Source organism: Anas acuta, chromosome 11 (assembly GCF_963932015.1).
Source record: "Anas acuta chromosome 11, bAnaAcu1.1, whole genome shotgun sequence".
In the NCBI taxonomy this organism is placed as follows: Eukaryota; Metazoa; Chordata; class Aves; order Anseriformes; family Anatidae; genus Anas; species Anas acuta.
In genome coordinates, this window is record NC_088989.1 from 15,648,270 (window position 1) to 15,675,386 (window position 27,117).

Consider the following 27,117-nt stretch of genomic DNA (forward strand, 5'->3'; position numbering starts at 1 on the left):
TTAGGAAGATGTTAGTTACTAGCAACAAAAGCTAGGAAATATTCACACTGCCAAGTGTTGCTAAGTTTGAGGCCTGAGGGGACTTGGGGGACACCACCATATAGTCAGTCAAGACAAATCATTTGCTCCTAAGCTTCAAATAAATCTTCTGATTCCATTCGTATAACAACCAGCTCCACCTCGGTGAAAACAGCAAAATATCCAGGCAGTACAGACAAGATCTCTCTGTTTGTCCTCCTTCAGCTGCCTTTATGACACACACCAGTACGTGAGGGTACTTCATTTCCCACCCAGCTTTCGTGCACCAAGAACAAGTTCAGTGTGTGCATTTCTTCTACAGGTGAAGGAGGAGCACACGAGAGAATTCAGGTGCTCAGAGGGAACCCAACACATACAGGGAACAAGAGCCAGGGAACAAATTGTCAGAGGTGTCTCCTAAGAAGCCAAAACGCTGCTGCCAGGCAAGAACACTTCTACACTGGAGGTGACCCTAAGCCTGAACGTAAAAAAAATGCAAGATAAATTGCACACCACTCTGCAACCTTCAGAACGGGAATAAAGGAGGGGAAGATTTAGGAGAAACTGTGTGACTGAGCAGACAGAAATCCCATTTGCCATTTCAAATAACTGCATCTCCCCAAAGGAAAATCAGCTCATCGCTAACAGAAGAAAGAGCTCTCATTAAAGTCAAACTCCTAACAAATCCGACAGCCAACTCATACCAAAAGACCACCGGAGGCACTGTGCCCACCAGCCTGAAAGGAGCGCTGCACCCACGTCCTGCAAGACAACAGCCATCGTGCCCGGCTGGGGCAAAGAGCCTGCCCAAAGGCAGGAGGGCTGGTGGCTGCCTCTTCTCTCAGCAAAACCTGTCGAGCACCACCTCTGTGCAAACAAAGCTGGCAATCCATCACAGCTCACGTACACTAGATGGGCCCCTTGAGCTGTAATAAATTGCCACCAACAAGGCAAGGCAATTTATCCGGGCGTTACTGCAGTTACTTCAGCTGTGGCAATTAATACAGGTGGAATAAATCTCTCTTCCCAAATTAGGGCAGCACAGAAGATGGATGTTTCCTCACCACAGTGTGTTTAGTTGAACCTCCCCCCAGATCTCAGGAGTCACATACACACGCTAGGCTGACTGCATGGGGAGAGTTGGACCTGGTAAATCTGTAGGGAGCAAATTTGGGAATGACCTCAAGTGAGTACTGCTCTGTGCCGAGTGAAGTAAAAGGATCTTGCAACAGGGTAATTACAGGCTACAGCAATGTAGGGAGGTAAACAACTGCTCTTTAGGCAGGGGTGGCTAAATAGGCATTAAACAGCATCAAAAAAGGGATGTGTCTGTAAAAGGGATTCATTCCCAGCCAGTAGAAAACTGAGAAAGAGGCAGGCTGGCTAGTGAGGTGCTAGAGCGTCACCATGGGCTGACACCGCTTTGCTATTTATGCTCTCCCAAGTGATTACATTTGACAGGGAGAGCTGATAACCTGCTGAAAATAACTCGACTATCAACGAATCCAAGCCCTGGCTAACAAAGGTTTTTGGTTTTGCAGTTTGTAAAAATCCAGATTAATTCTCAGCCTGAGGAAACAATCTTACAGCCCTACCTTGGAAGATATTACAACGGGGTACCCATTGTCTAACGACAAGTGAATTGCATCTTTCTGAAAACCTCCACCTGGATTTTACTGAGAACTTAGAAGTTAGCTTGCTTTCTTGCAGCAAGTCAGATACAAAACTTACTACTTTTTTTTTTTTTTTTCTGTTTAATTAGACGGAAAAAGGGTATATAATTACCCAGCCTGATGGCCTGCTATAGCTGCTGGGAGGGATCAATGTAAGCCACAGATGAAGGCCAGCCACAACCTCCTCGTGTGCACACAGGTACGGGGATGTACTGGGGACCTTTAGGCACTTGGTTCAGCTCAGGGCCTGGGGCTTACGGGCTCCTTGCTGCAGCAACGGACCTAAGCTGACCAAGCCAAACACCTGTACAAATATATGGGGATGCTCCAAATATGAGAAGGTGGAGAGGAGGCCTTAAAAATAGGAAGAGGAGGAATTCCCAAATCCCAAGGTATTTGGGAAGGGCATTGGCATAGGGAGACGTTATTTCATGTGGGCAAAACTGGGGAGAGAATAGGTGGGGGCACGTGGTTAAACAGTGTGCCACACGTAATTACGTTAATTACGTATTTCCCAGTGACTACATAATAGGCTGGGAGTTGTAGCAACACTGAAGGGAAAACAAAGGTTGTCACTGATGGTAAAAGTAATGAATAATTCTGGAGCCTTCTCTCATTTCTGCTCCCTCCCTCCCCCATCCAGTGGGAATGTGCCAGGCTCCTTCCCAGCAAAATAATTATTTCTGTAAAACATTCTTCTAAGTTGCAGTATTTCGGAAACTGAAAACAGAGGCAACTGCAAGTGCTTAGTGGGACCTTTGAAACCCCAGCTGCGAAGACTCAACTCTAAGTACGTTTTTGCACATGCACAGCTCTGAATCTGACTCATGACTCTCTTCTCGTGACAGCAAGGCATGGGATTCTGGCAAAAAAGGCTTTTGATAATTCATATGGATTCTTACTCAGGCAAGTTTGGAGGAAGAAGAGAGGAGGCATAAGGGATGCATCAAAGGAATAGGGCTCACTTCGTGGTTTTTCCTGAGTGATCCATCACAGGCAGTTCTGAGGCACAGGCAGGGTGGTGTAAGATGGAAATCTATGCTTTATCTGACACATTTTATGCATCTTGCTGGAGCACAGCAGCCAACAAGTGTAGCCTTGAATATCAGGTCAGATTAAAGGCTCCCCTTAGGTCCTTATTCACTAGGGACTGAAGCCACCTTGCACTTTTAAGGGCTGGAAACATTCAGATTTACCAGGTGCAACTGAACACAGGGTAGTCCTCATGTCTGCAACTCCAGCTTGCCAAAGGACAAGACAGATATGGGGGAGATGCACCATTAAGAACCTCTCCCACACACAAGGCAGATGGCAAAGCAGAGCGTGCAAGTCGCAGCTGACTCAGAGCTGCATACCAGAGGCCTCACCTCCAGTCACATGTGTGTGTGTGTGTGTGCACGCACACCCGGGGGAGACATTTAATGCTCGCAGAGCTCTTTCCGACTGGATTTCAGCGTGAGTACAAGAGCATCAGGGCCAGAACCTGTGTTGGAATTCAGCCTGCTACCAGCCTGTGAACCTAGCCAGCGTGCTGCCACGCACTGGGAGGAGGGCAGACCCTTTGGTGTCTGGCAGCTCTTTCACACTGGCATTTCTAAGCCTTTTGCAAGGTCCCGGAAACATGTTTAAACCGCGGCGTTGTGTATTGTACAAGAACAGATCTGCCTTTGAATAGTGCAAAACAAATCCTCATTGGCTTTCCACCACCCCACCAAAAATTATTATTGTTTTAAATCTTCTAGCAGCATTGACCGAAGTGTAAAGCAACCTGGTTGGCTTCCATGCATCCGATGGCCTCTTCCAAGAGTGAAAACTCCACGCAGACATAGCCATAGTCGTAACCTGGGGACAGCATTTAAATACAGACGGGAGTCATGTTAGTGCCTTGTCATAAAGAAAGCCACATTAAATATTCAATTTCCCTTTCTCTCCAGTGACAAACCCTCTAACCACCCCCTCTATACTCCAGAATGAAAAGGAGAGAAATCAGGGACTAGCTGGATGATGACTAATTGTGCAGTTTATCATGAATTTTAATAGTGCAGTGTTCCCACTTCCCCTTACACAACCCACTGACAGGCACACCCTTCCTTAGGGCAAGAAATAATCACTTTTTTTTCTTTTTAAGGCATTGTGATTTTCCATACTAGTTTCACATTTTGTTCTGCCTTGGAAGCAGCGTTCTCCAAAGCAAGTGTTGGTAAAAGTCATTCCAAAGTACCTTGCTGTGAATGTATTTTACACCAATGACCAGCATTTTCATTTGGGCAACGTTTCAAAACGAACCATCACAATTCCATTACCTTTGCTATTTCCCATTCAACATATGCTTATTTTTCAAGTCCGAATCCCTTGTACCATGAAACAGAACAATGGAGCAGGAAGCGATAACTCCAACTTTCTCGTTCTGGTATTTTATTTCCAATAGACATGACTGTGCGTTTAATAAGAGGGCGCGGGAGCTTAAGTTTAGCAGCAAGAAACTAGAGAGCCTTTACTTTTCTCCTCCTTGGAAGGCTGCCATCTCAGTCAGCAGCTGATCTGTGCTCCAGTTACCTGCACTGAAATCTCACGTCCCACGGTAAAGAGCGAGGTGAACATTACAGAAGCTAAGAGCATCCTAAGAGCCGTGCTGGGTGTTGGAGGCAGCTCCTAGAACCCAAAAGCTGAGCACCAACCTGAGGTCAAACCTCACCCTCCCCGTGCCACGCTTCCCTCAGGCCAGGCACCCCAGGTTGCTGGAACTACCCCCGACTCCCTCCGAAACTACTCCCAGTGATGCTTGCTGCACTCACCAGTTTTAACTTTTCTGGTTTTGTTGCTGTTTGTGGTGGGTTTTTGTTTGTTTATTGATTCTTTGTATTTATTTTTACCATCTTCACACTTCCACACTTCAGAGACAAGTCCAAACAAATCTATTCCATCACCAAACCCCACTGCTTTTTAATTGGGATCTCTCTCACATCCTCTCTCTAACAACACACCCCTGACTTTGCACATTTGCTGTTAGAACAACACTCCAGCTTGAATCTAGCTCCTCCTCTATCTCACATTGGAATTTACTTCCCTCCCACATACTGTTTCTGTCAATATTAGCACATCAGAAGGAAATTTATCAATCTAGGTGCTTTTCAGCTCAGTGCAAGAGGCAGACCAGCATCACACCACCCGTGATGCCACTAAAGCCACTTGATATCGTTGCATCAAGAGGGCAGCTAGAACTTGAGCTAGGGTTTCAGGTGGCAGAAGCAGCAAAAAATAAATAAATAAATAAAAATCACTGGCTCTGCAGTTCCAGCCACACTAACTAGCCTTTAAAAATAAAAGCAGTCCTCTGCTCTGCAGAAGAGAGCTGCTCTCCAGGAGCAGTGCTGCCCCTTGCTGGGAGACTGCTTTGCGGAGCAGCACACAGGCTCTCACAGGGTGTTTGAAAGCCTTCTTCAAATCCAGGTCTCTAAAGTCACTTCTCTCCTCCCTTCATGTTTAGAAGAGGCTTGCTTGAATGCTATTTATCAGCCTGTAGGACTCCCAGGAAGGATTTGCAAAAGCTGCTGTAGTCAGCAGGCCGGGATGAGAGACCTGTCTTTGTTCTGCGAGCACGTGAAGCAAGCTGTCTCCAGACAGACTGGAAGAAGATTGCACAAGTTTTCACTCGATTTGCTCCATGTGAGAGGCAGTTTACACCCGATGTCTGATGAAGTGAACGAGTGTTTTAGATGTGGATTTAATCCAGCATGACGGAGTTGAGCACAACGCTGATGATGTTGATGTTGGATGTAAAACCTGAGATCCTCTGAGGTCTGTATCCTGCAGACCCACTCCAGCGACGAGGAAGATCAGCACATTTTGCCTTGTGCAATTCCTTCCCTCCCTCTTCCCCACCAAACTCAACCCTTAGCACTGCTGCAGTTAATACACACGGTGAGAACGAAACCCAGAAATTCTGGCCCCGCATCCTGCCCAAAAGCAGCTTCAGGCCACACGTTCATTTCTTGTGGTCGGGTTGCACAGGAATGTCGCATTCCGCGACTCAGTACCAGCTGTCCTTGCACAGCACCGAAGCAGTGACACAAGAGAGCAGCCTGGAGCCACTGCCCCGCTCCAAACTGCCCATGAAGATCGGGGGGGGGGGCTTGGAACTTTTCTGTCCCCCACCCCCAGGTCAATCCTCTTTTCACAGATCTGACCAGCGCAGGCGATGTGTGAAAACCACACGGCAGCAGCAGCTTTCGACAGCACGGCCCCTCTGCCCCCAGCTCCAGGACAGCATCCTTCCATTTTAGAGCTGGAAAGCCCACTGAAACGCAGGAACAACAGCACAACCACACCACGCCTTGGAAATGCAATATTTGCTGATTTTTTTTGCCACCGTTGGCAATAATCCCACTACCCAGAGGACAACACTTCAAATAAAACTTGAGTGCCTTGAGGCTGGCTAGAGAGGCTGCTGCCAGCAACTGTTGTGCTTCTCTGCCTCCTTCGTAGGGCTGCTTCAGCTCTTTGTGCAGCAGCTGCTGAGCTTGCCTATGTTTCTTTCTGAATGCAGTTTGCCTGTCAGAACCCAGCAACTCTGCTGCTGCTACCAGAAGCAGGGCACAGGATTTGACAGGCAGACGCACGGGGACAGGCACCGGTACAACAGGCACCCCAGGGTGAGCTGTCCTCCCCTGCACACCAGAGCTCTGGGACACCTACCAGTATTCTCCAGGGCTTATCAGTAAGAGCAAATCGATCAAACCAGCAACGCAGAATCACTGCTGATGACTACAGCGTGGCTTTGTGACTCAAGGTGGCCTGAACTCACAGGCAAGGTTTCACATGAAGACATAAAGCCAAGTATCGTCTTAATCACTTGTATCACTGCTGCTTCGGGCTCCACAGGAAAAAAAATACAAATAAGGAACTGAGTAAGAACTGAGTAAGGAATGCTTTGTTTTGGCAGCAGGGTTTGATATCAACACCCTCCCCAAACTCTGAGCGTGCTGGAGCAGTAGCTGCTCAAACGAACTCTCCAACAAGGGTACACACCAGTCCTCCAGCACTTGAACTCCCCCAGTTAGTGAATGAGTTTGTTTTCCTGAAGTGTTTCTGTGTATACACAACCTTTATGGATGCTTCCAAGGCATGCTCTGTTGTTTTCTGCACTGACAACGAATGTGAGCACTCTATACTACTAAGGACACATGTTTAAAGCTCCAGGAAGCTGCTGTGCAAACATAATAAAAACAAGGAATATTTTTGCTTCTTAACCATGCATTTCAGTGAGGTGATTTTTGATGACACATATCAGGTCTTTGTTAGCATGCCACAGTTTGGCTAAAAGTCCTGAAAGCCTGGTTTAAAATTACCTTTATTGGGATTTAGATAAAAAATGAGATGCGCTTGAGATTTAAAATAAGCCTTGTTTCTATACACACATGGTTTCTACTGAACAACTGACACACAGTAATGCATCACTTCACGATAGTTTGCTATGTCAAGATCTAAAACAAAGACAATGTTCTTCTGGTATGTGCTGGAAGTAGCATGAAGACATCAAAAATGTTTCTCTGGAGTTTTAGGAAGCCAAATGAATAAATCATGTAACAACAACGACCCTGATCTATGCCAAACTGAAGATACTGAAGGCATGATGGCAACATGACAAAGGCATCCAACTGAAGAGATCTGATCCAGCTCCTTGATTCTAGGAATAAGCACACCCCAAGAGATAGAAGTGCTATAGAAGAAAAACATTTGTAGTTTTGTGTACTTCTAGGACTCTGAGAGATGGCAAAGGCAGCCTGCTGAAGGAGGCTTGCTCTCTGCTGGGGCTTGCTCTCTGCAGAGGCAACAGGGCAGAACAGAGTGCAGCCAGGGAAATCCCCTGCAGAGCTTCATCCACATAAGAAAAGAAAGCTCTATTGCCTCAAAGGCAACTACAGCATCAAGTATGGAGAGAAAATGAGATCCCTTCAAGGGCTGTGGAAGTCCCTACGATCTCACACACCGGTCTTCACACAGCTGTGGAGACAAGATTTTGCACATTTCTCGCCAAATCAGCTTTTGCTTGGTTGACAGGAATCACTACCTCGTTTGTGGGAGGTTTTGGCAGCGTGTCCATGACCCCATGTGGAAATCTGGCCTGTTTCCTCCAAGGAAAGCTGCGTACAGATTACCTGTGTGAGGCAGCCCAGGAAGCCTGTGAAGTCGTCCTTACTAAAGAGTGAATACCTCATCTCAAGAAAATACCAGAAAATGCAGGGCTTTCTCCATACCTTCACGCTGTTAGAGCGTACTGTTCTGAGCAGGGCCAATATACTCGATGCTGCCAAGAAGCCAGGACCTCCTCAACGTGCACAGCAGTGCATGGCCAAGGATGGGCACACCGTAGCATGCAAGGATGGGCAACAGCACAGTGCCTTCTGCAGCGAGCAGAGAAAATAAAGCTGTCCACAGCCTGCTCCCTTGGAGGGCGCCCCCGCAGCGAATGGCAGCGACCGATCTGTGCTCACACACACTCAGAAGCCAAAAGCGAGAGCGCTCTCCACACCAGCTGGTGGATTCAGAGCTTCCATGAATTTGTCAGGCCTCTTTGCTGCACAGATGCGTTGGCCTCCCCAGCTCCGAAAGCTGAAGAGCTGGATCAGAGAAGCTTGCTGTTGAATAACAAACAGGATGATCTGCACCAAGCCACGTCCCTGATTCCTTTCAAAGGCTGAGCATTTACAAGCCACACCTGGCTGGTGAAAAAAGGGCTGCCACTTCATACTGTCCCTCTTTTTTAATAAAGATATTCATGACAGTGCTGCACAAGAGAACAGCACTGAAACCAGAAGATCTGACATGCAGCTGTCCTAAAAGGTATCATGCTACAGCCTGTCCTTCTTCCTCCACCCAGGAGGACAAGATGCAGAAAGGACCTGCTTGAGATGCCCTCAAAGGCAAAAAGTCCACGCTGTTTTCTTCCACAGCTGTATTCTTGGCCAGAAGGGCAGTGGTTTGTACACTAGCACAGTGGGGAGGAGGGAAAAATCCAAGACACTAAGACCTTGCACACTGCAGCTTTATTAGAGACAAATTATTACATTATATTTGTACAGAAATGCAGAATCCAAGAGAGGCTGAGGCCTTCACAAAACGCCATGAAAGAACTGGAAGCTGCAAATGTGGGAATGTGCTACAGACAGGAAACTGATTTTGAAATACTGCTAATGTGTACCTGGGCCTCCAGGATCTGCCATTTAGCACAAATGACTCAGAAAAGCAATTAATCCAGCAGTGTCAGCACGCTGTGAGAAGCCTTGAAGCTTTGCACTGGAGATGCAAAAAGGGTGAGCACATTTTTAGAAGCCATCATAAACAGAAGGAACGTGCATGTCAGGAGGGCTGTGAGCACATTTCCCAGCTGGCTGTTGCCTTCTGTGTTGAACAGGCTGCAAACCACGAATCAAGGTTGATCACTGCTGCAAACAGACTTAAACAGCTTCGTCCTTCCCACTTGCTAAGCCACCACATCACAGATGAGGACAGATTGGCGAGAATGCCTTTAGCTTGCATGATGCAACGCTCTCCTGCCCTAAAATCAAGCAGAACCAGCCAAAAACCTACTGCCCACACAGCTGGGAAAACTGACAAGGACTGGCATCAATGACCATGGACTAATGCCAGCCAAGGTGCTTCCCAGTCCTGGCCAGGCTATTTTGGCTACAAACAGGACTCAGCAGTGAAGATACTTCCCCGCCTTCTGACAGATGAGCCCTCCAGAATGAGGACCTCTGATGATGAGCAGGTGATCTGGTCGTGCTTCAGCAGGGAACTCCGAGCGTGCTACAGCACCCTGGGAACTCCTGGGTGATCACCTCAGACCTCTACGAGCACCTGAGAGCTGTGCGCCCTCAGCTGTGGCTGATGCAGCCAAGTGGGCCACGTGATCCTCACCACGCAAAACACTGAGCACAGCAACAGGAGACTGTCCTTCCTCTGCTGCATTAGCACCAGCCCTGATGGTGAGACAAGGTGTATTTGGCACAGTTAGCACAAAAGGCACCTCTGTGCCACATTAGCAGACACCTCACGCCATCCCACAGCGAGCTCTGTACCACACCAAAGGATTTGTAAGGCCTTGTGAGACCTAACCACACTGCGCAGGGCCGGCACCAAGCCCTCTTCAGGAGGACACCACTAGCTGGCCACAAAACCACCCTTCGGAGAGGTTTGCCCACGGGTACTGCGTGACTCCTGAAAGGAAAGAGAAGGTTTTGGTTCAGCAGGGTTCTGGCTGCACACCTCCAGGAACATCCTTCCCGTGCAGCACAGCAGGGCGGCTCGCTGCCCTGCCTATGGCTGGAAGCTGCAACCTACACAGGGCCATGGGCAGTGTTCCTCCAGCACCTCTGACCTCCAGGAGGGTCACTGGCTCAAACCCCACCTGCACGCACAGCTGGGAGGCTTAGCTGTACGTGGGCCAGCCAAAAGCACAGAAATGCCCCCCACACAACAGGAGCTCTGCTTTCAACAAGGAGGAGCTCACCGCCTTGGGATGCGCCCCAGCCCAGGACAACGGAGAGATTATCCCTGGGATGGAGGGGAGCACTGCTCAAAATCTGTATCCATTTTTCCATCACAAACTATACATTTCTGGACCTTAGATTATGAGTTTTAGTAATATTCAATACTGTAAAGAAAATAACTTTAGATTTCAGAGTCTCCCTGACAGCAACGATTCACTGTTCTGAGATACAGGATACATTGCACTGAGGGGGCAGGGGAAAGGTGCTTTTTATAGGTTTACCTTAGAGGGTTATTAATATTTAACAGGGCACCAGAGTGGCAGAGCTTGGTAAGACCAAGATGAACTCCCTCAACTAAGAAAAAAACACATTAAGTTTAACAAAGGGAAGGAGAAGGAGGCAGTTCCGAGCACCTACAGTCTAAGGGCCAGGTCTGGAGGGCCACAGAAATGAAACAGGTAAATGTTAGTGCACAGAGGTGGCTGAGCAAGGAATGAAGTGTACCTGGTGCCAATGGTACTTGCTAAAACAAAAGCTTTTCAAAAGCAAGCAGGCAGCTGCCACTAGGCTAAGCTGATCGCATTTGAGGTTACACTGCATTTCCTGCACGCGCCTCCATCACGGGAAGGTGCCTGGCCTCAGCTCACCTGGGCCCTCTGAGTTCACAGAGATCCTCCCTGGCCTTGCTGCTCTCTATCTCAGCGTGTCTATCCTCCTTCAGGCTTTCCCAGCTCAGCAAAGACACCTCTCAGATGCACAGATGTGCTTGCAGAGTAAGCTAGGAAAACCTCAGGGGCTACCAGTGATTTCTCAGCTCACCTTCCCTAAACAGCTTTTTCCAAGTTGGTACCAACCCTAATGTGAATCTTGGCTGGAAAGCATGTTCCAAGCTTGGTCACCAGGAGAACAATTTGACTGGAAAGCTCAGAGCACGCTTCATGCTTTCATGTAGCACTTGGATGCTCCTGCAGCACCTCATCATAAGCAGCCCTTTAAGATGAACTTAGATCCGCATGTTCCCTTCTGCAGGTCACACACGTGCATTCACCTGAAGTGCTCCATGCACATCAAACCCTCAGGATCGTTTCCTAGACTTGGCTCATGTTTGGCATTAGTCAGGAAAACAGAAATAGAGCTTAAGGAGAAGCAGGCAGAACATAAGCCTAAAACACGATCAAAATCAAAACCAGGACGAGGCGCCTTCATGTGAGATTCCTTGAAGGTCAGAAGGTATCAGTTTCAAGCTTCTGGCAGTCAGTACCAACACGAGGCTGCAAACAGCAATACAAGAATACCAGAAGCCGTGCCACGAGCAGCTTGGTGCTATCGCCCGCAGCGCTAACAGCTCCACAGCAGGAGGTTCCCACTGGAAAGCCACACGAAAGCCCTGACCCTGGTGAGCAGAGAGAAGCACCTCCAGACGGGCCAGGGGCAGCTCAGAAGCACTTACTGACAATCACTTTGCAGAGAGCGTCTGACGAGCCAGCAGCGCTAGCATCAAGCGCAGAAGCAGTGCCTCTGCAGCTCTGAAAGAGCAGGAGGCACAAGGAGATCTTACCGACTGAAGTAGTTGATGGACTTTAAGCAGATCTCACTATCACCTCCGGGTTTACTCTTTGTAATGATTAATCGAACAGACGTGGCCAAACACACTCCAGAAGGCAACAACCTAATTGTTAGCTCTGCCAACGTTTAACACGTTATGTCGGGAGAAAACCTCTTTCCCCCACAAACCAGTATGACACTCAGCCTGAGTGAGCATCAATTCCAAAATCTAACTGAGAGCTCAGAGACACAAGACAATACAAGATAATGTTGCAAGGGGTAACACAATGAAATTTCATTTTGGTCTTTTGTGATTGCCTGCAAATACCTGCCTTTTTGATTCAAACGGAAATACTATGTCAGTTCCCAAGGTCTCTTCTTTCACTACCTTTTTAAAAATCTATGAACTGTTTCAGTCTGCGTTCCCCAGAGACAAAATAGTCTCAAGAATAAACAGCTTGTATGTATATCAAAATCACACCAGCTATGTTGAGAACAGTGTTCCGGGCTCAGCACAACCTTCAGTGAAAATACGCTTCCCTTAGCGCATATACAGGATGTAAAAGAAAGGCATTTGTAAAGAAGTTGAATTTATTTTTCCCCCCCCAAAGAAAAATCAACCACATATTTTTTCCCCAGAACAAAGTCCTGAAAAAGATCACAGAGCGGAATGATCACACAAGCTGCTGAGATAATCCTGATGATATGCATTATCTTTTTGGGAAACTGATCTGAACCTCACACCTCAAGTTAATTGTGTGCTATTTGTTACGCTTGGTTTTGTTCTCCAGCAGCTGCAGGCATTCTTCTTGCTCGAACGCACTCGACATGAAGTACATACACGCTCATGATTAGTGTTATTTTTAACATTTCTGGACAGTGTTCAAAAATACACAACCCACTCAGGCTTAGCGGGGGCTCTTCTGAATCAGGCTGTTGCTGTACCACTGCACTGATACAGGAACGCAGCCGGTGGGCCCAGGTGTATCAGAGACATCAGTAATCCAGGAAGTCTGCTTTTAGTTCTTATGAATATTTAAATCACCCTCCATTGTGAAAGCAGCACTTTATGCACACGACTGGCCCCTAGTTTCAAACAGGCTTAGCTTTTCAGAAGTTAATGTGAATTCAGTTCCGCATGTCTCTCTGTTAGGATTACCTCATGTGAAAACCTGGATTTAGTTTACTACAGCTTCTAGTTACCCGATTTCAAGAAGATGTTTTCACAATTCAGGAAGCTTGTTTTGTCCTAGATGTATCCATCTTGCGTAACAAGGATCAGAAAGCTGTTTAAATTAGGAGCTGCATTTGCAGCCCTAGGACATGATGCAAACCAAAGTCGCTGAAGCATCAATGTAACCCAGAACAGTGCTACACAGCTTACATTGCTGATGCTGGACGGACAGGGTTAACCATCAGCTTTACGTAGCTCATAAAATATGAGCTAGTTTTAACCCCATTCTTCATCCCCTGGCTTTTGCAAGCCAGGAGAACTTTCTTATAAAAAAACCACACAACACTCTGCTGCTAAGGAGACAGACAAATAGAATGCAGCTGTTACAGAGACAACAAAAACCACAACCCGTATTTTACGTGTGACCATCAGCAGATACTAGGGCTTACGCACTTAACTCAGACTCTGCATCACAGCCTGAGAGGCCTCTGTACCAGGGAATGGGAAAGGGACAGCAGTTCTCTACCAGGGGCTCTATGCCCTAATAATGCACACCAGAAGAGACTTATGAAAAGATTCCCAGTTGACGTTGACTTATTACTGGAACGTGTTGTGTTTCAGAAACACAGCAACTGACAAATCACATCAGGAAGGGCAAAAAATGGGTTGCAATCGTTGAGTAACACTCGGTGCTGTAAGGGTGACGACAGCCATGCTGTACCATGCTTAGAAAAGAGGAAAGGAAGCAAGAACGATTGCACCCTGTAAGCCCTGCTTGTTGGGCCAGAGCAGACTATGTAACACAGGGGTGTTCTTTAGTTCAAAGGTTCCCAAGGTTGTGAAATGTCCTTTGACAGCTTCCAGAAATAAAAATATACTTGAGAAATACCCAACTGCCCCAGTTTCTCTCCCAGCTACTAAACACTCGAGAAGCCTTTATGTAACATATTGACAGCAGGAATTCCAGCTGCTCCACGTGCAACCCACACTGGTAATAAGGAAAAGCACCACCGATGGTAAAAGCCTCTGCGTTCCTCGGTTTAAAAAGAGACAAAAGCAGCTGTGCCATTTTCCTTTGCTTTGGAAAACAGCAGAAATTCACTTTGGAGCGGGACCTGTTCAATATCATCAGAGCAGGAGCAGTGACTTCAGATGGTCTCCTCCCATTTTCAGGCATTCCCTATTAGTATAACCCAAACCAGTCCTAGGGGCTCGCCCCTCATTTGCTACAATCACACGTCTTTGTTCCAGTGTAACTCACGCAAAGCAGCCTTGTAAATTATTCCTTTCTTCAGAATCCAATACATACCGATTAGAAGTACAGCAAAATGTCATTCTTTGAAATAAGGAAGAGCATCCTGGCCCAGTATTTCAATATTGGTTTATAAAACTTGCTTTTGCTTTTTTTTTTTTTTTTTAAAAGCCTGTCTTCATATCCAGGAAGGGTGACAGTTTCACGTTACTGAAGGAGAAATGTTACGGGATGTCAGGTTTCATGGGGACGCTATTTGTGCAGGGGACACTCCACAGCAAGGCCATCTCAGAAACAAGATGGAGAACAATCCAAAAGGACTGAATAACTAAAAACAAATAATCTATTGGGAATTAACCTGCTGTCCCACGTCAGTATTAGCTTTATTATTGATGGCTACTAGAACAGCACTGCTGTTTTTTCCTGCTGCTCCTACAGCTAGAAGCACCAGAACACAATTTAGCTCTGAAGCAACAGTGAGCACAGCCATCAGTTTTGAAGACAATAGAGCAAACTACAGAACTTGGCATCTTCATTTAAAAATACTTGTAATTACAGCATCAAGGACAACCAAAGTGGCTAAGTATTGGTGCTAAGAATACCCTTTTGTAAACCTGAATCCAGAAGCACTGAAAAAGCATTCTCACCTGAACTGTAATCTTTCAGCCGCAAGTCCTTCACAGGTGTCCCATCCGGCCCTCGGAAAGCATTGAGAATCTACAGGAAAACCAGGATCCACTTCAGTCTCCAAAATAAAACCTCAGAGTAAAGCACTTGCTGAAGTACATTTCTCTTTCCCTAAGACTTCTTTTCTTTCTAGCTTAAGCTTGTTATAAACATGCATTTTCCTGGTAAAGTTCCTGCAGTTTCTGAGAACTGTTTACTGAGTTTTGGGGAATTTTTGCTCACGTGTTTTTTATTTTTGTTTAAATAAGCCATTTACAGCAGAACCGTCCAAAGGTTTGTCATGCTGTTTTTGTCCAGACAGCTCCCCTCTGATCCTTATTTAAGGTCAGTGTATTAAGCCTCAGAAGGGCTGATCACCACAGCTAACCCTTGCAAAACCTGATGTCTGGGAGTGTTCTCATGTCTGGAGCTGCCACCAAAAAATTCTAATTAGAAGTGGAAGCTTGTGGAAAGGTAACTTCTCTCACCTTGTAGCCTAGATGATTTTTTTTTTTGAAACTAAAATCAGCAGTAACAGGAGGCATCTTTTCCTTCTTCGTAAGATCTCATTTTAGGAATTTCAAGTAATGAAGAAGGAACAAGTTGATTCAGACACTAATGTCTTCCAGGCTCAAAATATACTACCAAAGGAATAACAATACTGTGTCTACATAAAGTAATCCTGGAAGGAAGGTATGTTAACAAGTGTCTGTCGGTCAAGGCTTTTACCTACCAACAACCAGCATGTGACTGCAAAAGAGAGTCATAACTTCCAGACCCTCTAAAAAGCAGAATAATCAGATAAAATAACATTGCAGTCATTCCTAAATCAGGATTTTCTTTGGGGAAAATGACAGACCACCTGAATTCCAATCACCAGGCTTGAAAATGCTAAGTCTCAAAACTTATATCGAGTGTTTCTAAAGTCTTTATTAATTTTAAGTCTTTATTAATTTTGGATGAAAAACATCCCACTTACATCATCCTTTGTGGCAGTTTCAGGCACTCCTCCTAGCCGAATGAGCTTGCTTGGCTTCATGTATTTGGGGCAGGTCCGGTAATCTTGGTCCTTGAGTTCACACAACCAAGATGTTGTTTTTACAAATGAGAAACGCTAGCTCATGAGATACACAAACCAGAACAAAATATAGCAGGGTACAATTCAAAGGGAAAGGGCCACAAGCAGAATGGCTCAAATCTTTACCACAGCATTGCCTGATATTCAGAGAGCTCTGCAATATTAGCACAAGCAGCTTCATGTGCTCACTGAGCTGTGCAGTGAGATCCAGGTCCAGCAAGTATCTGTCTACAAGATACACAACTCAGAATAAACAGTAAATGCCAAGAGGCAGGTCTTGCCCTGAATCCCACATTTCTCCAAGTTTTTATAAAAAGAGAAGCAGAAAAGCTCTCTGCTTCCCAGCAGTGGGATATTCAAATTCCACAGCAGTTATTAATTCAGTGGTTACCATTAACCTTGAGATTTCAAAGTTGACTACGAGGATAAACAAAGCGCACATGAGAACAGCTGTGCTGTTCCACGTGGGTCCACCTGTCCCAGTAGCTTCTCTCTGGTAGCACTCGTAAGCAGATTCCCAGGAGAACAAAAACTATGCAATGCTTCCCCACCCCACATAACACCCTCCACTTGTCTGCTCATTTTCAGCTTGGGGACTTTCTGAACCAAATCTGGTTCTATGTATTTAGCAACTCTCAATTGCTAAATTGCATCTCTCTTGAGAATAAAGCATTTCTGGGATAGAAAGCGTGCCCATCCAAATGGCCTGGAGCAGGAGGATGTCCTCAGAGAAGGACGGTGAGTTAGGACTGAACCAAAGTGACAGAACATGAATAGGAGACTCCTTCCCTGCTCCTTCCATTCTTTGGCCAACGCGTGCTTAAGAGAAACATCAATTGACAAAGCCACCTACCTGAAGGCTCTTATAGGGCCTAGAATCTTTGCCGGGTTTTCCTTCTGAAAAGGACTTGCCGTGTTCGTAATCAAACATCTGGTGCCCTGGCAGCCGGTGATCCACATCACGATACTCAATGTTTCTGTAGTCCGTATCTTGCCGTCCCAGGAAATCCAGATCTCCTTCACCTTTTGACCCAAGATCAGAATCAGATCTTTGCTGTTCCCCCCCAGAAAGCTGCTGCTGCTGTTGCTGCTGTTGTTGCTTGTTAGCAAAGCTCTGAGGTTGCTCCTCTTGGTCCTGAAGGGTAGGAGGAGGAGGTCCACGGCTGTTTTGGAAATTGTGTGAAGCGTCATCTTTGAGATTCAGTCCAAGGGATTCCTCTTCTCTGGCTGGTGCTTCCGGATGTTGAAATTCGCTTTTTTGGCTACCAAAAGGAGTTCTATCTAAACCAAGCGCAGCCTCCTCTCTCTTGCTGGTGCTTAAACCAGAGCCCTCTCTTTCTGCTAAAGGTACAGTAGACTGGTTGCGCCTAAAATCTACAACGCTTTGATCCACAGGAGGCATTTCCCTCTCTGGGAAGTCCATGGGAGGAGCCATCTCTCTGCTCCTAAAATCCTGATCAGTCCGAGACCTGTGCCTATTTCTGAAATCTGACGATGGTGCGTTTCTGTTTCGGAAGTCCAGATCAGATGTGCCCATACCCCTGAAGTCCATATTAGGTACATCCCTATTTCTGAAGTCGGAATAGGAATGGTCTCTGCCCCTGTAGTCTAACTCAGGCACGTCTCTTGCCCTAAAGTCCGAATGAGATCCATCTCGACCTCTGAAGTTCAGATCAAAAGACCCCCTCCCCCTGAAGTCTGACGGAGGCTCATCTCTGCCCCTGTAATCCACGTTATGTGCTTCCCTGTCCCTGTAGTTCATACGGAACGTCTCCCTGTTCCTGTAGTCCCCCGAAGGAGCGTCCCCACCCCTGTAGTCCATAGGTGGCCCTTCTCTCTCCCTGAAGTCTCCGGAGTACATATCCCTGCCCCTGTACTCGGAAGGGGGTGGTTCCCTGCCTCTGAAATCCATCTGAGACTCATCTCTGTTCTGAAAGTCAGACGGTGGGAAATCTCTGCCCCTGAAATCGTGGTGCCCTTCCCTACCTCTGAGGTCACTACGCGGTCCATCTCTGGCTCCAAAGCTGAAAGAAGGTTCCTCTCTGTTGGCAAACTGAGGATTGAGGAGGCCTGCGAGTGCCTGGATATCAAAAGGAAGTGATTCTCTGCCAGAGAAGTTGCCAGAGTGTCTTTCTTGAGCAAGACTATCAAGGGAAGGAGGATATTCCCTGTTCCACCCGGGAGCAAACCTTTCTTCTTGGCTCCCACTGTAGAAATAAAGACAGTATTATTCATAACGTGCTTAGAGTCTGAAATCTATACAGCAGCACATTCTTCTCTAAACTTTTATAGAGTGGTGTAACAGTCTAAGATCCGCAGAAGATATTGATGTTTGGCAGTTTAAGATGAGGCAGCATACGACAGATGTGAGAAAGTAAACTTGGGTGCTCCCATTTCAGCACAATTTCCAGAAGCACTCAACAGGGAAAACCTGCAATATTAATGGGTTAATGACGGTAGCAATCACATAGTCCTGCACTGCACACAGCTCTGCAGCTGTTCAAGGTTCCAGCAGCTGGCTCGCCTGTTTATTAGCATCACCAGCACACACCTGGGAGGAACAACCTGAGCTTAAATTCTCTGGGCAGCATTACACATGGCTAACTTATCACATCGTCACGGGGCACACAAAAGCAAAGGTTACCGAACATGCTCTAGAAACGTGCTACACAGAAGAGTTTATGCCTCCCTGTGCTGGAATCTAAACCAGGAAAATGCTAAAAGCTCTCAGTTCAGACGTTGCAGATGCCTCAAGACCAGCTGCCTCGCACCCTCTTTACAACACCACAACCACAAGTTCTGATCTCTGCACAACACCACTCAGGAAGAGATTTCCTCTTACTGCAGTTTTTTTCAAAATCCATTTTCTGTGTTTCTGAGATGAAGCTATCTGACTTTTCAGCTAAGCAGTACTTCAAAATATTAAAAAAATAGAAAAATAAAATATTAAAGCAACACATTTTAAAGAAACACCAAATCCTACCCTAATCAGTGGGCATTTCCCTAGCAACTCCAGCAAGTTCTCTGAGTTTCATACAGGATCACTCACCAACAAAACACACGTGCACAGCTAATCAAACTGCACACGGATTTACTAAGCTGCAAGCCCCTGGTTCATCACCACAGGGAACGGGAATTGAAACTTGGTTTGAGGATAGAATCGCCCATCCACCACAGTAAAGAATGATGCCAATAAAATCCAATTTAAAAAAAATAAATCAGCAGAGCAGCACTGCTGCTATCACCACAAATCATGATCGCTCTCTGATCAGCCCTGTTAAGACAGGTTCTGCAGGACACTGTTTTAAATTCACGACATCAGCCTTCTCAACACATTGCAGTCAGACATTTGTTTGAAATACTCTTATTTCAGGAGCCTACGGTATGCCAGGAGGAAGTACATTTATCATTCTGATTTTCAAATAACTGAGATGAAGACATGAATAAAGGATGAAAGAATTATGCATGAGGGATGAAAACCCTCTCCCTTGGCGCCTCTGCTTTATTTCAGTTTTTATTCCCAAAGTCCTGTTGCAAACGCAGGGCCCAGTAGCAAGCAAAGGAATATAAACTAAGAAAAATATCAGGCAGCGCAGGTCGGCTGCATGTGCATCTTTGCAACAGCTCCAGTGACATTCAAGAACGCCTTGTGAAGGAGCACAACAAATAATGTTTGTTATAAAACAGCAGCTGTCATTAAAAAAAAGAACCAAACAAACACAAAACTTCACCAAAATGCAGAAAGCTACACCGTGGCTTAACTTGCCTACTGCTCAGGAATGCCACCTAGCTCCACAAGGAGCTCAGAAACTTTTAGCAAAATGAGCTGGAGGAGGATGTGCAGGAATATTGACAGAGTTCTCGTTGTTTCAGTAACGTTCTTCAGTGCAGGGAGCAAAGGGTACGTTCCAGTGCTTACCGATAGGACCCCGTTCTGTTGCCTTGTCGATGGTCTCCCCACATGTTCCCCTTGTCTGGTAGGCTTCCAGAAATGGGTAATTCGCTCTGAGAACACCACGACAGCACAACCTGCTGAGGAAATAACGTGACAGTGAGCCACAGGGCAACGAAAACACAGCGCGGAAGAAAATTTCCACTGCTGGTCAGCGGAAGGCGCGTGGGAAGGGCCGACCCCACCGACACGCAGGGCCACTCTCCGGCAGGAATGAGCTCGGTGCTGCGTTTCTCCACGTTCAAACTCACAAGCTTCAAATGACTTCGGAAACGAAACCGTCGATATGTGTGGGCAAACGATTTGATATTTGCTCTCGATGAACATACCGCTTCCCGACATACTGTGCTGTCTAACACTACTCAGAGCAACTGCGAGTGTGAGAATCCCACAGGCTATAAACAGCAAGGCCCAGCGCCGAGCAACAGTTTGCAATTAATGTTTAATCCCAACTATTTCTGCCCAAAGCTCTCTGCTGTTCAAGGAAACCATCACCGCTGTTGGCCTACTGTGCTCTGCCAAGAAATCTTTACGGGCTCTGCTGCCCGGAACTGCCCTAAAAGCTGAGCGCAGGTGTGAAACGTCACCTGCTTCCTCCCACCAGCCACGAAGGGGAGGATTTCCTGGAGACTGCCAAAGCCAGGACTTCAAAAGGACTTAAACAGGAAGAATTTGGGGCCTTTCCCCCACCAGGGCTGCAGCAGAGCCCGGAGCAGAACGGTGCCAGCACCTCAGCGGTCCCCGACCCGCTCCCTGCAGTGGTTTCGGGGTTCTTGTGGCACAGCAGCCAGTCTGCCCCTCGGGTCCCACCTCTACGCAAGGGATTCACGCTTCCCCGGAGCAGGGCTGAAGCCAGCTCCCTGCAGTGCTTCCGCAGAACCGAGGACAGCCACTGCTGGGCCTCGTGAGCGCAGTAAATCTCAACGAAAACCACCCAACGCCCTGCTTCCTCCCGCTTCCAAAGGTCAGCGCTGCCCGACAGGCAGCGGGAGGGAAGGAGCGGGCTGGGACGGCCGCAGCCACACGCGGGATCCCCACCCCACCTCCGCCACCTCCGCTCAAGATCCCTCAACCTGCCTGAGGGCACCGGTCCCCTCGAGGTCCCCTCGTGGTTACGTGGCTCTTCCCAGGCCGTCCCACCATGAGCTCTGCCATTTTTTCTGGCAGAAGCCGTGCTTCAGGCTGCGAGGACAGGCAGACGGAGGTGGCTGTGGCTTTCACCTGCAACCCACAGCAGCCTGCAGATACCTGCAGAGCCGCTGTTTCTCCATCTTCCCTTCCTGGTTTCCTCCCCCACTCCACTTGTCATAGAGTCCGCAAGCTTCCCAATGCTTAAAAAAATCCCTCGCCAACTGGGAGCTGTTTGGACACCACATTATAATTATCAGATGGGGAAAAAAAACATCAAACTCATAGCAGTTTAACCCGTGGGACTTCAGTGGTACTGTTTACAACGCAGCCCCACAAAACAAGGGGACAGCAGGCGGCCAGGACCTCCGGAGAGGGGCTCCCACTGCCACCAAGGCCCAGCCAGACCCAAGCGCTGCAGGAGAGGCGCTGTGCACCGCTGGGACCTGCCCTCCTCAGCACCAGGTAATTCACTGCCAGCTCAGCCCCCCCGTTCTGCTCACCACCTCTCAGGGTCTGACCCGATGCAAAAAGGGGACGTGACCGGGCCCTGGAGCTGAGCACGCAGAAGGAAATCCAGGAAGAGGAACCGCGACCTGCTGACAAACCCCGGCTCTCCGTAAGGGGACAAACAGGAGGTGAGAGCAGGATCCCACCCCCTGCCCCACGGCGGGAGCGGGCAGGGTGTGGGGGAAGGCTGCTTTGCCACAGACAGCCCAACACAGCCTGGGGACGGGAGCGGGCCAGCAGGGGAGCAAAAATCCACCCTCGAGCGCTAGGAACAACGCGCCAGTTATTTTTGGCGCCCTTCAGTCACAACCACGCATCTGGAGGAGATGGCAACAGAGGAAGTTTCCAAATGACACAACGGCACGGCCGCAGCAAGCACAGTGTGGCCCGGTTCTCCCAGAGCCAGAGCTGCAGCTCGTTTAGGGCAGTAATTAGCTGCTACAGTTACTCTGAATATTCAGTAGGGCTGATGCGAGCCTACACAGCCCTCCCAGCGGGCAGGAGACACTGAGGAGTGAAGGTGCCAGCCCGAGGGGGCTCGGGGTGCTCCCTGGGACACAGCCCCCATCCTCTTAGTGCCCCCCGGGCAGCCCCGTGACCGCTGCTGCCCCTTCAGGGATGTTTCTGACCCAGCTTCCTGAACTGCCCATGCCGAGCCCAACAGCACTCTGTCCTTGTGGCCATCTTACTTAAACTTCCACCACAACCCGACAGAATAAAGGGCTTGTGTAGCTCAGCCAGACCAAGCAGCTGTTCTTCCGAGGGTTTAAATAATGATTTCTGCCAAGGGGCAGAGCGAGAAGCGCCAGCAAGGCCCTCAAGCACCTCCCCGTCCACCTCCACCAACTCACCCCCCAACACTGCCCGCTGCTTTCCGAAGCAGGGAGAGGGAGGAGCAGTCGGGGAAGGAGCGGGCACGCGGCAGTCTCACAGAGATGACGTTTTGAGAGAACCGCTCTGATATTCACCGCTTCTCCCCAAATAGATCTCACCAGGGCTGCCAAACCTGGTTATTTATAGGCCGTGAGGAAGCCAAATACAGCTACAGGCAGGGCTCTGCCCACAGCACGGAGGAAGCGCCGCGCTGACGAACGCCTCACGCGTAGCCAAGTTCCCGTAAGGCTAAAGAAAGGGAAAAGCCAGCACGAGGCGAGCTACAGGCGAAGACGTCCCCTGAGCTGTACCAGCTGAAATTGGCCACGGCAGCTCCCTCTTGCCCTTCCTGAAGGGGGCAGCGCCCCGTCTGCAAGCACAGCAACAACAAAGCCGCGTCCCCGGGGCTGTGAGGAGAGGAGGCAGCAGGGAGGGGAGGGCCGGGCTGCGCTTACCCCCAGCGGGCCGCGCAGGCCTCCAGCAGCGGGCACCAGAAGCGGCCGGGCCCTCCCCGGGCCCCTCCTCAGCCCCTCCCCGGCGGAACGCGGCGCGATTGTGAGCGGGGCCCGGGGAAAACCCCGGGAGGGGAGGGGGGGGGGGGGGGGGGCAGCGCCCAGGCCCCGCCCCGCCGCCCGCTACCAGGGGGGCGCCCCCGCGCCTGCCGCCGCCCCCGAGGTCTCCCCCGAGGTCTCCCCCGCCTCTCCGGGCCTCCCCGGGCCGCTCCCGGCCGCCGGTGCCGCCCCCCCCCCGGCACAGCCCCGCCGCCGCCGCCGCCGCCCCTCACCTCCCCGCCGCCGCCGCGCCAGGCCCAGCGCTCCGCTGAGGGGGAACCGGAACTTCCGGGAGCTCCCCCTCCTCCCTGCCCCGCCCCGCGGCACGCTGGGAAATGGAGTCCGGCGGCCGCACTACGGCTCCCGGCAGCCCCGCGCGGCTGGGCGGCTTGGACTCGGCTTCCCAGCGCGCCCCGCGCGGCGGCGGCGAGGGGCTGCTGGGAGCTGTAGTCGCGCGGCGGGGGGTGGCGAGCGAGGAAGGCGGGAGCGGGGACTGCGGGGACTACAACTCCCAGAGAGCCCCGCGGCAGGGGCACCGCGGGGCGGGCTGAGGCGGAGAGGGGCGGGCGCCGCCATGGCAGCGGCGGCGGCGGGGCGGGGGGGCACCGGCACCGGCAGCTAGGCCCGGAGCTGCCGGGAGGGGCCGGGGACAGCCCGGGGACGCCCCCGGGGATGGCTGCGGACGTCCAGGCGGGGAGAGGCGGCGAGGAGCCCGGCGGGGGCCTGGCCCCGGGGGATGGGCAGCACGGGGAGCGGGCCGACAGCCCCACACCCGGCCTGGCGCAGGGCACGGAGCCAGGTGAGCAACGGGCAGGGCCCGGGGGGGGCCGGGGGCTGCGGGGAGGGGTGGGGCCGGCACTGAGGGGCCCGCAGCCCCCTCCCTGGAGCCCCCCGGCCCCGCTGACCCCCGCCGTGTCCCCAGGGGCAGGCCAGGAGGGGGCCATGTTCGTGCACACCCGCTCCTACGAGGACCTGACGAGCCCCGAGGACGGGGGGGCGGCGGCGCGGAGCCCCGAGGAGAGGCGCGGGGAGGCGGCCGGGCCCAGCAGCATGGAGCAGATCAGCAAGGACTTCAGCGAGCTGAGCACGCAGCTGACGGGCATGGCCCTGGACCTGGAGGAGGAGATGAGGCCGGGCAAGGAGGGGAAGCTGGAGCCGGCCCCGCAGGCCGCCCGCCACGACTCGGTGCTGTCGGGCAAGGAGGAGGAGGACGTGACCATGGACGCCTGGCGCATGCATCGCAAGCACGTCTTTGTGCTCAGCGAGGCCGGCAAGCCGGTGTACTCCCGCTACGGCTCCGAGGAGGCCCTCTCCAGCACCATGGGGGTCATGATGGCCCTGGTGTCCTTCCTGGAGGCAGACAAAAACGCCATCCGCTCCATCCACGCAGGTACTGAGCCGGGGGGGGGGGGGGGAGTGGGGCAGGGTGGTGTTGCAGCCCCACCACGGTGTCCCTGCACACATCACCCAGGGGTTCACGTGGTGGTGCCCAGCCCGTGCTCCTGCCACCGTGGGCTATCCAAGCTGTCCCCAGGGGCAGGTTGGTGGCTGGGGGGAGGTGGGAGCAGAGCCCATGCACACTGCAGGCTGGGCACTCGGGCTGACCGCTCTGTCCCCAACCACGGGGACTCCCTCCCAAGCAGATGGCTACAAGGTGGTCTTCGTGCGGAGGAGCCCGCTGGTGCTGGTGGCCGTGGCGCGGACCCGGCAGTCGGAGCAGGAGATCGCCCACGAGCTGCTGTACATCTACTACCAGATCCTCAGCCTGCTCACCTGGACCCAGCTCAACCACATCTTCCAGCAGAAGCAGAACTACGACCTGCGCAGGCTCCTGGCCGGCTCCGAGCGCATCACCGACAACCTGCTGGACCTCATGGCCCACGACCCCAGCTTCCTCATGGGCGCCGTGCGCTGCCTGCCCCTGGCCGCCAGCGTCCGGGACGCCGTGAGCACCAGCCTCCAGCAGGCCAAGGCCAAGAGCTTGGTGTTCTCCATCCTCCTGTCAGGGAACCAGCTGGTGTCTCTCGTGAGGAAGAAGGATCAGTTCCTCCACCCCATTGACCTCCATCTGCTCTTCAACCTTATCAGTTCCTCTTCCTCCTTCCGGGAGGGCGAAGCCTGGACTCCCATTTGCCTCCCGAAGTTCAACTCCAGCGGCTTCTTCCACGCCCACATCTCCTACCTGGAGCAGGAGATGGACCTGTGCCTGCTGCTGGTCTCCACTGACCGCGAGGACTTCTTCACCGTCTCCGACTGCAAGAGGCGCTTCCAGGAGCGCCTGCGGCGGCGGGGGGTGCACCACGCTCTGCAGGAGGCCCTCCGCACCCCCTTCTACAGCGTGGCCCAGGTGGGCATCCCCGACCTGCGGCACTTCATCTACAAGTCCAAGAGCTCGGGGCTCTTCACCAGGTGAGGAGGCCGGGAGAGCACCGACTGGGGCCGCGGTGCGGGCACGGGGCAGAGCTGCTCCCTGAATCCCCTTCCCCGAGGAGCGCGGGGGGCTAACGGGGCGCTGTGTTCCTGCAGCCCTGAGATCGAGGCACCCTATGTGCGGGAGGAGGAGAAGGAAAGGCTCCTGGGGCTCTACCAGTACCTCCACAGCCGGGCTCACAACTCGTCGCGCCCCCTGAAGAACATCTACTTCACGGGCCCACGGGAAAACCTCCTGGCTTGGGTAAGGGCTGTCTTCAGCGTTTGGGTGACCTCAACCTTGCGGCCCCGCGTGGCAGAGCAGGGCTGGTGGCGCAAGGCAGCCCCGGCTCTGTGCTCACCAGGGCAGCCCCAAACACACGCGTGCTCCTTTCGGGGGTTCCTGTGCCAGGGAGCAGCAGGCCAGCCATTTAGGGTGCCCTGCTGCCACCCCGTGCCCTGCTCGGGAACCCCTGGGCCAGCCCCCGGGGGGATGTGCAGTACCAGCCCCCTGCAGGGATGTGCAGGTGCGTGCCCATCCCCATTTCTTCACCCAGGTCACCAGCGCCTTCGAGCTCTACATATGCTACAGTCCCCTGGGCACCAAGGCGGGCGCCATCAGCGCTGTCAACAAGCTCATGAAGTGGATCCGCAAGGAGGAAGACCGACTCTTCATCCTCACGCCCCAGACGTACTGACGGGCATCTCCCAGGGCACGGAGCCCACCGGGGCACCCCGCTGCCGGGTGGCCCGGCCCCTGGGGAGGCACGGGCTGGGAGCCGGGGGAGAGGGCACGGTGGGACCCCGAGAGCACGGGGAAACCCACCCGTGGGACTGTGAGCCGTGGGTGTGGGAGATGGGGTGAGCGGGGCTTTCTCGCACCTGCAGGCAATGCCCCCCTCGTCTGGGGGGGCTGCCCTTCCTCCACGACCCCCGGCTCCATCCCTTTTTTTGCTGCTGTGCCCGCAGAGGGTGGGTGACACCACCCAGCTGGGGCCGGGGCTGGCTGGGCTGCTCCTCTCCCTCCTTTGGGGGAGCCGGGTCCCCAAATGCCAGGCAGCCCCCCATGGTCCCGGGCTCCTGCCCTGGCCGGGAGCCAGCAGGTTTGTCCCGCACCCTTCCCAGCACGGCCACGTGAAGGATGCTGTGTCCTGGGGAAGGGGGGGAGGCAGGGGGTGGGTCAGCCTGCCCCCGCTGGGGCACTGGGGTCCTGCCCCTGGGGATGTGGAGCAGCCCCCGAGAGATGCAGGGTGTGGGGGTCGTGGTGCTGGCTCCAAAGGGGCAGCCCCAACGCAGCTCCCTCGGAGCCCTTTCTGGCAGGGAGCCCTACTGGGACTTCGCCTTGTCATGGGGTCCCCTGAACCCCCCCAAAAACCAGCCACTGGAGCTGGGCCTGCTGTGCAAGGCCCCCCTCCTCCCTGCTGCCACCGGGCACCGGCGTGGGGCTGAGCACCCCCAGGTGCCTCGGCAGCCGGGTGTCCCCTGTGAAGCACAGCCTGACCCTACACTGGGGGCTGGGGCGGGTGTCCGAGGAGGGGGAGAGCCCCACGAAAACCCCGAGGGAGCCGGGAGGAACCCGGCAGGGCTGGGGGGGGGACCCTGCTCGCGGAGTTGTGCTCCTGCCAGGCTGTAATCTCTCATCTCTGCTCATAAACATTATCTGGACCCGGAGGCGAGTCTCAGCGCGTTCGTGCCCGCGGGCCAAAGGCCACCCGGGGGGGCTGGGGGACGGCCGATTTTGGGGTTGGGAGCGGCTGGGATGAGCCGGCCGGGGCCAGCTCGTGTCGAAACCGGGA

At 51.7% G+C, this 27,117-nt stretch overlaps 2 protein-coding genes across 6 annotated transcripts in view; one reads left to right on the top strand and one right to left on the bottom strand.

The window, feature by feature from the left end:
- Window positions 1–23,269, bottom strand: part of RBM6 (RNA binding motif protein 6) — a 52,171-nt gene extending 28,902 nt beyond the window's left edge. Inside the window, exons 1-6 of one of the 5 annotated variants that reach the window (XM_068694995.1) lie at window positions 23,146–23,269; window positions 19,818–19,927; window positions 16,752–18,105; window positions 15,800–15,889; window positions 14,802–14,871; window positions 3,460–3,533 (exon numbers count right to left, since the gene is read on the bottom strand). In XM_068694995.1, the coding sequence (XP_068551096.1) occupies window positions 3,460–3,533; window positions 14,802–14,871; window positions 15,800–15,889; window positions 16,752–18,105; window positions 19,818–19,861 (1,632 nt within the window). In that variant the 5' untranslated portion in view covers window positions 19,862–19,927; window positions 23,146–23,269. Of the gene's footprint in view, window positions 1–3,459; window positions 3,534–14,801; window positions 14,872–15,799; window positions 15,890–16,751; window positions 18,106–19,817; window positions 19,931–22,816; window positions 22,907–23,145 lie in introns of those variants that run through there. The other 4 variants (XM_068694994.1, XM_068694996.1, XM_068694993.1 and 1 more) reach the window with 4 other exon arrangements.
- Window positions 23,270–23,469: 200 nt separating this feature from the next.
- MON1A (MON1 homolog A, secretory trafficking associated) lies at window positions 23,470–26,992 on the top strand. The gene is made up of 5 exons (XM_068694998.1): window positions 23,470–23,711; window positions 23,835–24,302; window positions 24,556–25,321; window positions 25,439–25,586; window positions 25,879–26,992. Exons 1-5 carry the CDS (start codon window positions 23,585–23,587, stop codon window positions 26,017–26,019), a joined length of 1,650 nt encoding a protein of 549 aa, XP_068551099.1. The 5' UTR covers window positions 23,470–23,584; the 3' UTR covers window positions 26,020–26,992.
- The last annotated feature ends 125 nt before the right edge of the window (window positions 26,993–27,117 follow it).

Coding starts and splice junctions, on each gene's coding strand:
- MON1A (XM_068694998.1), top strand. CDS start 23,585: ATGGCTGCGGACGTCCAGGCGGGGAGAGGCGGCGAGGAGCCCGGCGGG. Junction 24,303..24,555: donor CATCCGCTCCATCCACGCAG/GTACTGAGCCGG, acceptor CCTCCCAAGCAG/ATGGCTACAAGGTGGTCTTC. Junction 25,322..25,438: donor AGCTCGGGGCTCTTCACCAG/GTGAGGAGGCCG, acceptor GTGTTCCTGCAG/CCCTGAGATCGAGGCACCCT.